The sequence below is a fragment of the Myotis brandtii genome, unplaced genomic scaffold (genome assembly GCF_000412655.1).
Source record: "Myotis brandtii unplaced genomic scaffold, ASM41265v1 scaffold155, whole genome shotgun sequence".
In the NCBI taxonomy this organism is placed as follows: Eukaryota; Metazoa; Chordata; class Mammalia; order Chiroptera; family Vespertilionidae; genus Myotis; species Myotis brandtii.
In genome coordinates this window covers 2,154,717-2,164,273 of record NW_005355621.1, presented here as the reverse complement: position 1 = coordinate 2,164,273, position 9,557 = coordinate 2,154,717, and the positions used below count along the sequence as shown (strand labels likewise).

The window sequence follows — 9,557 nt, the reverse complement described above, 5'->3', positions numbered from 1 at the left end:
CTCGGACCACCCCCCCCACCCCTCAGGCCTCGCCCCAGCCCCTCGGAATCCGGAACCCATTCGCTGCACCTGGAAAAGTGTAGCAAAGCAATTCAGGACTTTCTGAGGGTGGTGCTGGGGGGATGCGAGTGGGGTTAGAACTGCAAACAGGGCTCCAAAAATTCATCCGAGTCGGTCTTGATGCTTAAGACCTGCCCGGCTGTCTGTAGGGTTCTTCTGAGAGGCTGCCGGACAAAGGAAGCTTTAGATATGTGAGAGTTTTAATAGTAGCAGTGATCTGTTCCTAGATTTTTCATTAAAAAATAAACACATCCTGAAACTTCTTTTTTTACACCACTTCGTTTTGTTGATTGGCAGGCGAAGTCTAGATTTCCCCCAGTCACCCAGGTGTGTGTTTTTTTTTTATCAAGTGACTTATTTCCAAAATTCAACCCTTTAACCCAGCTAGTGCCTCCCGATTTGAGTCTGGATCTGTTTTGAATAATGCCTGCTGACCTATTTTAGTGTCCGTTAGGAGAAAGAATTTGTATTTCCTTCAGCTGAGATCAATCAGATGCCACATCCTAACCCAACCAGCAAATGTAAACAGCGGTCTGATGCTGCAGTGTTTCCTAGGGGGTGTGTGGGTGTGGGTATGGGTGCCCTGGCAATGACTTTATGACCTTGGGCCTGTCACTTCCCTTAACTCAGATCTTGGTGGACGATTCAGTTTAAAAATCCAAGCTTTATTTGTTTATTTGTTTTAAAGTTTATTTTGATGCTCGTATACTGGGATCAGATATGGAAATTTGCTCAGGTAATTGGCCAAGTTTGTTTTTCCCCTTTGCTTGTCTGTGACCCCACATATGGGATATTTTAAGAGAAGGCACTAAAGTATGTGGCATTCTAGTCCTAGAGCTGTGAATGAACCCAAGTATTGATTTTTTGAAAAGTTTATCTCTTGCAGGTAAACTTTTATTGTCTTGAATTAAATGCCTATCCTTGTGACGTGCAGAGAGAGCCACCAGGGAACAAATCTTTCGATTCATATAACAATGACATAGGTTAATTAGTGCCTTGTGCCATAGATTAATTGGTGCCAAGGAGGGCAAGAACAGGATTCTCACCTGAGAGTGGCCAAAGAGCTCTGCATGGAAACCTGGAACAATGTCAAGGCCACATCATTCACCATGATTTATATTTCTCCATCTACATGCCCTGTGGCCCTATGCAGTCCACTGCGTGTGCACACACCCTACTTTAAAAAAGGGTTAAGGACAATTATCCACATAAAAAAAAAAAATTGGCCTGGTGGGTGTGGCTCAGTAGTTGAGTGTGGATCCATGAAGCAGGAGGTCAGGGTTGATTCCCCGTCAGGGCACATTGCCGGGTTTGGGCTTCAATCCCCAGTAGGGGGCGTGCAAGAGGCAGCTGATCAATGATTCTCTCTCATCATTAATGTTTCTATCTCTCTCTAAAATCAATAAAAACATTAAAAATAGTAAAAAATGATAGAATGATTTGTAACATTTCCTTTAAGGTGGAGCCAGTTGAGTTCATTTACATTTTTATTATTGAACTGCTTATCCGGTGTGAGGATAGAGGGAGGAGTCCCATGGCTAAGTCAGAGTGATGATAAGGTAGCTTTGAAATGGTAATGGAAGAAAATGGGAAAAATATGATTCTCCTTACACATATCTGGTTGATCACCCTCTCCCCTTCCCCCCTCCCCCAGGAGCACATTCCTTCTTACATAAAGGGGGGTATAGTTATGTTGGAAAAACTCATGTTATTTTAATGAGTAGCCTTACTTTTGTTTATGACGGACAGCTCATGCAAGAACATGTTAGTCTCTCCTGTAGCTTGCTCTTTGCTAAAAATTACTTCATGTTCAGGGCAGAGCAAGATAGCAAGTGCAGACTGTGAAACATTAAGGAGAAGAACACATCATGAACAGGGAGTTATTGCATCACCTCTTTGAGGGACCTGCCCTTATCTTTGAGAAGTCATTCTCCAAACATTTCCCTGCTGAGTCCAGCTGGCTCGCTTGGGGATTGGGTCATTGTTATTTTGAAATTTTCTGTTAGCTGGTGGTATGACTTTAGTTTCAGAAAGGACATGCATCAGGAAGAGAGATGGCAGGTAAAAAACAAACAAACCAGAGTGCAAAGGTACTTCAGGTCTTTCTGTTGTGAACTTAGACATTAGTATCAAATATGCTATTGACTGAGCTGCAAACTTGTAGTGCTGAACCAAAGCACAATGAAATGCATTACATTGATGTTGTCCCTGAAATGTCCCAGGATCATACAATTCAATAGCCTTACGTAAGCAACAACCACAACAAAAGTACAGAGAGAGATGGTGGGAAGGATGCTGAACTTGAGCCTGGAGAGCGCGGGTTAAGCTTGACTTGCTGGTTGTGTTACTACGGCCATTTCATTTCACCTTTTTTTGAGTTCTTGATTGAAAGCACTCTGTACTGTAATTATTATAGAGTAGTGGAATATTACCATGTTGAAGGTGAAATGGCTTTCTCTGAATATTTTTCTGTAAGAACATGGCAAATCCACTTTCAGAGGAAGCATTAGTACCCTCTAATAATGCTCCCGAACTGGAAATCTCCATTATAAGCCCTGTTTTTCTCCCCAAGTGATCCAGGGAAAGCAGGTCATTGTTTCTCCTTTCCCCGAGCTATCTGGACAACTGCCTTTCTTGGCTTTTGTCTGGTGGAATTGGTTAATAGGACACATTGGTATTTAGTAGTGTACTTGAGTAAATTTGATTCTGTATGTCCACTATGTGGAGAAACGGATAGGCAGTAAAATGGCCAACGGCCAGAAGAAATCAGCCCTTAGGTCAGTCAGGCCCTAGATCATTCCGGTTAGATTTCCTTCACAGGAGATTTCTAACCGCAAGCGCAAACATAAACCCACCCTTCAATGTGCCGAGCACTGCACTCTGCTAGGAATTTAGGGCAGGGGCAGGGCAGCCAACAATGATGGTTGTAAAATGAAGTCAAACTTTCTTGCTCTTGAGAAGTTAATAGACTAGGTAGGAAGATTAACCATTAGAGAACAGTTGCAAAGCCAATAGAATACACATTGAACCTCCACGTGGCCAGGAGATGTTGAATAATATAGTTCCATCCCAGAGGAGTTCAGCTATCAGTCTAGATGGGAACATGGGAGCCATTTAGTTTTAGTACATTTTTATTCCTCTCAGTGGAGGAACTTGATTTTTCCCTCCTGAGAGCTATAGTGGGAGGATTTGTATTTTCCACTCAGCGAAGATTCCGTACATTTTCCTGCATTGTCTATAGTCTAGACCAGCCGTGGGCAAACTATGGCCCGCGGGCCTGATCCGGCCCGTTTGAAAAAACTAAAAAAAAAAAAAACCGGACCCTTTTTTTTAATGATGTTTACTTTGAATTTATATTAGTTCACACAAACACTCCATCCATGCTTTTGTTCCGGCCCTCCGGTCCAGTTTAAGAACCCATTGTGGCCCTCGAGTCAAAAAGTTTGCCCACCCCTGGTCTAGACTCTAACCTATAGAGAAACATCTGGAATAAATAGTCCATTTTTAAAGGGTAACATTTACTATAAGGCAGAGGACTTTTGCTCTCTCTGTGTTTCTCTGACCCCCACCCCCACCTCTCTGCCTCAGCCATCAGATTCTCTATACCTTTGTTTTTCTTTGAACATATTCTCTAACCAGGCAGAGAAATGAGCAAGCCTGCATTTGAGCTAATGATTTATAACAGGTCAGTCATTCCCTCTTATATAATTATACATATAGATTGTTAAGCGAGTCTGTAGTGTAAACCAGGAAGTCCCTTAAAAGTTTGGATGGTTCCAAGTATCTACAATAGTCCATTTCCATGCAGACTAAGGCTGTAGAAATTGTTGACAGTAACAGTTATTTCAGAAGTATTCTGCTCTTGGTAGTTGATTGAATTGATTAGTTTTTCTTTCTTTTTAAAATAAATATATTTTTATTGATTTCAGAGAGGAAGGGAGAGGGAGAGAGAGATAGAAACATCAATGATGAGAGAATCATTGATCGGCTGCCTCCTGCACACCCCCTACTGGGGATTGAGTCTGCAACCTGGGCATGTGCCCTTGACTGGAATCGAACCTGGGACCTTTCAGTCTGCAGGCCGACCCTCTATCCACTGAGACAAACCGGCTAGGGCTAGTTGCAGTTTTTCTACCAGAGGTATGTGACTGGCAACTACCTAACCATAACTTTGTGGGCAGTTGATTATCAGAATGTTTCTACCATGGTTCTCCCCCTAGTTATATAACAAGAGTCTGAGGAGGAGGAGGAGGCATTTAATGATTATTTATTCCATTTTATCAATGTACCCAGGGAGTTAATATAATTCTCTTGGGTCCAATTATTTAGATTAGTTATCTTCGTCCCCAATTAGATAATTTCATTCTCCTTTGGTGTAGCTATACCAGGGGTCCTCAAACTATGGCCCGTGGGCCACATGCAAATACTAATATTGTATTTGTTCCCGTTTTGTTTTTTTACTTCAAAATAAGATATGTGCAGTGTGCATAGGAATTTGTTCATAGTTTTTTTTTAAAACTATAGTCCGGCCCTCCAACGGTCTGAGGGACAGTGAACTTGCCCCCTGTTTAAAAAGTTTGAGGACCCCTGAGCTATACAGTCCAGCCTTAATTGATATCTAGAAATGCTTTGGTAGTATTGAAATGCTGTCACTGTGCTTAGTTAGCATGAGTCCAGGCTGAACAGTGGTGGAAATACTATACAGTTTTGTTGATATCATCAAGAAGTCCTCTTATCTTGTGCTGCTCAGCTCACTTAGGCCCCAGCCCCACCATCCTCCTTTCTTTTCTTAAACCTGCTGAACTCGCTTGTTTTCTCTCCGAAACCGTCTCCGCTGGAGAGCTGCTATTTGTTGTCTCTTACGTTCAGATGTTGGCCTTGGGAGAGCCTCCTGCCTCCTGTGCATAGCTGTTCCCTCAGCCTTTAGACCAGGGGTGGGGAACCTTTTTTCTGCCAAGGGCTATTTGGATATTTATAGCATCATTCTTGGGCCATAGAAAATGATCTACTTAATAATTAACCTGCTATATTTTGGTCAAACATTTAACTGACTCACCCCTAATGCCTTGGCAGGGCCAGACCAAATGATTTTGGGAACCTTATACGGCCCTCTGGCCGGATGGTCCCCACCCCTGCTCCAGACCAACAAACAAACGCTCAAAGGAATTTTTTAACCCTCAAAACTTTGTTGTTATTGAATGTGTATTGGGGAGGGGGCGGGGGAAGATGATGCAAAATTAAGTCCTAAAATGTGTGGGGACACTGTGACGGATATAGCAGTTGAGAGAACAAAATAAAACGTTTGGGAGGCTTCCTTGGAAGAAGTTGGACTTACGTGACTTTGAAGAATAGGTAAGAATTGGAATAGCAGAAACAGAAACAAGGGCATTTTTAGTGCTGTATGAAATCAGGGGGACGGAGATGGGCCTGGTGCATTTCAGGGCGGTGAGAAGTCTGGCCTGCCTGGCTTTAGTAGTGCATATTGATTACAGGGAGTTTGGAAGGAGGTAACAATGGTCAGGATGGGATGAGGAGGACAGAGGCTTTTTTCATTTTATCATAGCAGATGCTGCTTTCGTCATTGATCAGCTGCATGCCCTTGGGCAACTTGCTTAAACCGTTGGTACCTTAGTTTCCTCAACTGTAAAATGGGGGAGTAACTATGGAACTGAGTCAAGATGAACTGAGTTAATGTATGTAAAGCGCTTTGTATATTGTTAAGTACTCAAATGCTATCTGTTAATATCGGGAGAGACATTCACAGCTGGTGTAGAAGGAGAGAGTGAGCATATAGGGTGACATAAATTAAAGCTGTTCTCTGGGATCCGTGCAGCGAGGAGGGTCTGGGGTGGTAGAGGTGTTGATGCCAGAGACCCCTGGAGGACAGACAGCCGGGCTGAAGGTGGACTTCCTGTCAGGGAGGAAGGAGGAAGGGGAAGTAAAAATGAACCCAAACTGTTAAAGCCTGGGAACTGGAAGGAGTTGCTACTTACTACCTCTAAAGGGGAGGTAGGAAGAGGTAGGTGATCAATATTCTCTTGGATGTACCTCCTTTCAAGTGATGGTGAACGACAAGAGGGTGGAAATACCTCACCCAGGCATCACTACTAGTCCGTGGGAATCAGGAAGTTCCCTTGTTCCAATCCCCAGAATTGACCTTGAAACCACGTGAATGGTTCATAAAGGTGACCTAAGTGAATTACTCAGTTCTGCCATGAGCCGCTTCTAGCTCAGTATAGACATGGCTTAAATTATAGCAGCTAAATGTTAATGCGTTACCTTAGGTCTGTACTTACATGGCCACCTTTCTTTTTTTAAAAAATATATTTTATTGATTTTTTACAGAGAGGAAGGGAGAGGGATAGAGAGTTAGGAACATCGATGAGAGAGAAACATCGATCAGCTGCTTCCTGCACACCCCCCACTGGGGATGTGCCTGCAACCAAGGTACATGCCCTTGACCGGAATCGAACCCGGGACCCTTCAGTCCACAGCCGACGCTCTATCCACTGAGCCAAACAGGTTAGGGCATACATGGCCACCTTTCTTTATTAATTTTTACCTACCTAAGGTGTGACTACTCAGGAAAACTTGTAAGCAAGAGATTTTCTGAAAGTGCTTCTACATTCATTAACATAATTTTGTATTTCCAGGACACATTGACCTGAATGTGTTTTCTCCATTGAAGAAATGAATCTGTGTCTTTTGTTGGCTTCTTGAAAAAATAAACATTGCTTTGGATGAACTGAAGAGCTGTTGTTCTACTTCTTTGGGCCAAACTGAGACTATGACATAGTTTTAGAACTATTGTGGGTCAGAGGAGCCCTAGCAAGCTGTCAGAATTAAAGAGGATTTTGTTTATTTTTCTGCAGTCATGTTCTGCAGTTCTCAGAGGGGCTCTTTTATAAAGCAAATAAAGATGAAAACATTCCTGCACATTTTTATTATTTCCCATAAGAACCGTCATCATTTTATGTTTCTGATAATTTATGGTGAAAGAAGACATAAATCTTTAGTACTTTTTAGAAATTCTTTATGTATATAATTTTAGTTTTTGGTGTGTGTGTTTAAATGATCACCACTTAGTATGAAAGAAGAAATATGATTTAATGAAACATAATTTAACAGTTCATTTACTTGTGTGAATATTTCCAGGATATTACATCAGCTTTATAAAGTGCATATAGAGTAGTGATGAAAGACAGGCATTAATTAGGCTACCTTTTCAAAAGTGAAAATGTATGTGGTCTTTCTTTTACAAAGGTAAGTATTTTCTTTGTATTAGGACGAGGCATGTGTGAGGAACTTATAACAATAAGTATATGAATCTGAAAAATAATAAAAACATACTGGGAAGTATGGCCCACTCTTCTTAACTTGTAAGACTGGATTAGGTTGAAAAGGGACATGGGTCTATAGGAACCAAGATTAAAATTACTGAACTGATGTGGTATCTTGCAGCTGGCTTGCTTTATCCTCCATTAGGAATAAAATTTTGTCTCTGTTTGCTAAGTTATATAAAATTTAATTCTCCCTCAAATATTAACTTTGCTACATATGTCTGTTCAAAAGAGAATTTCTGTTTTGGGAGGAGTGGGGCGGACAGGGATAAGAAGGGGTAGCAGGTTGAATGATAACTTAAAAAGTGATGTCCATGTCCTAATCCTTCAGTGTGAATGCTCTCTTATTTGGAAAAAGGACCTTTGAGATGTAATTAAGTTAAAGATTTTGAGATGAGAAGGTCATCTTAGGTTATCTGGGTAGGCTCTATATTCAGTGATACATGTTCTTATGAGAAACTGAAGAGGAGAAGACAGAGAGAGGAGAAGGTGGTATGAGTATGAGCAGAGTAAAAAGTGGCCTAAGCCAGTGGTTGGCAAATTGTGGCTCTCGAGCCACATGCAGCTCTTTGGCCCCTTGAGTGTGGCTCCTCCACAAAATACCACGTGTGGGCGCGCATGTATAGTGCGATTGAAACTTCGTGGCCCATGTGTAGAAGTCGGTATTTTGTGGAAGAGCCACACTCAAGGGGCCAAAGAGCCGCATGTGGCTCTTGAGCCGCAGTTTGCCGACCACTGGCCTAAGCTGAAGAACGTCAGTGTCGAGGAATGCCCACTGCCACAGATGCCGAGAGGCAGGGATGGCATCTTCCCGATGGCCCCGCGAGGGAGTGTGGACCTAAGACCCTGATTTTGTCCTTCTGGCCTCCCGAACTTCGAGAGCATAACCAGGGACCACCCAGTTTGTGGTGATCTGTTACAGCAACCATAGGAAACTAATACAGGAGGCTTTTCTGCGGCTGTTTGGGAATGGGACAAGATTAGAATACACAAAAATATCGTTAAAAACTATACCTGGAATGTAAATAATTATTGGTTGAAGTGCATACAGCACCATTCCATCCTGGTATGATTCATAAAGCACTTCAGGGTGGTTCAGAGTCTCATTTATTGGGAGACCAAATTTTTATAAAATATTTTGTAAAACCTGAAGAATATCTGAGAGGTCTTGTCCTCCTGATACCACCCAGTTCTCTGCTTCCCCGACACCAGCTGGGTGTCCTACAATTGAAGTCAGGTCTGACCTACCTCCACGCAGTGTCAGTCGCCATAGGTTTAAGGGCTCGGTGCCACCAGATGCCCAGTCACAAGCACACAGCCCCCAGGTTACTTGCACTTTTTTGGGGTGGGGTGGGGGATATCCACAGCCCCATCCTCAGATTTTCTAATTTGTTAGAAAGGCTCTCTGAACTCAGAAAGGTATTTTACTTTCCAGTTTAAATTTACTGGTTTATTGTAACCATTTACAATTACTTTTTGTCACTAGAACTGCATGTGATAGATACTTTTATGAAAGCAAAACTCCCCCTCTTCTACTTTTTAGGAAGATATTTAAAATTATGCTGATCCTTTACACCGTTGGAAAATAGTCATTAACTCTTTGACCCACAAAAAATAATGGTCTGTTTGTTTTGTGGTGCTTTTATTCCACAAGAAACATTGCTACCTTGTTTCACCTATATTTCTCCTAAGGCCATTATGTTAATGTACCAAGGTTACCTTTAAAAAGTAGAGTCATTTTGGCAGGAAATGAAGTGGCACTGACAGGGATGATTGCTCTTTCCCCGGGCCTGGAAAGAGGTGGCCACACCACTGTAAATATTTGTTTAATAAATGACAAATCACGGGAACCATACACACAATAGTTCTAACCAAAGTACTTTTTGCATAAATTAGAGACCTTCATCTAGTTAAGGATGATCAATATTTTGGTGAAGTGTGATTAAAATGTTGCAGTGAGGGAAATGATATGTATTCTTATATTTATAATAATTTTTTGATTTCATACTTTTGCTGCACAAAGATATTTCACATTTTATATTCCTAGATATTCTGAGAGTTTTGCTGGGGGTTTCCAACAATTGCAATTTTTTCCCAACGATTACATTTTTTTTTTTAACTGAGAAGTTGTGGGTGTGTGTGTGTGTGGGGGCGCGG

The 9,557-nt window shown here is 41.8% G+C and overlaps 1 protein-coding gene and 1 long non-coding RNA gene across 3 annotated transcripts in view; both read left to right on the top strand.

Annotated features, from left to right (window-relative positions):
* The first annotated feature begins 34 nt into the window (after positions 1-34).
* On the top strand, positions 35-6,810 carry LOC106725311. Of its 2 annotated transcripts, none has more exons than XR_001361176.1 (2): positions 35-796; positions 6,714-6,810. It is a non-coding gene; the product is annotated as an uncharacterized LOC106725311 (long non-coding RNA). The 2 variants fall into 2 exon arrangements; XR_001361175.1 differs by lacking the exon at positions 35-796 and adding an exon at positions 5,001-5,412.
* A 1,358-nt stretch (positions 6,811-8,168) lies between these two features.
* Positions 8,169-9,557, top strand: part of LOC106725315 (chromosome unknown open reading frame, human C12orf75) — a 24,890-nt gene continuing 23,501 nt past the window's right edge. Inside the window, exon 1 of the mRNA XM_014536011.1 lies at positions 8,169-8,301. Within this exon, the coding sequence (XP_014391497.1) occupies positions 8,169-8,301 (133 nt within the window). The remainder of the gene's footprint in view (positions 8,302-9,557) is intronic.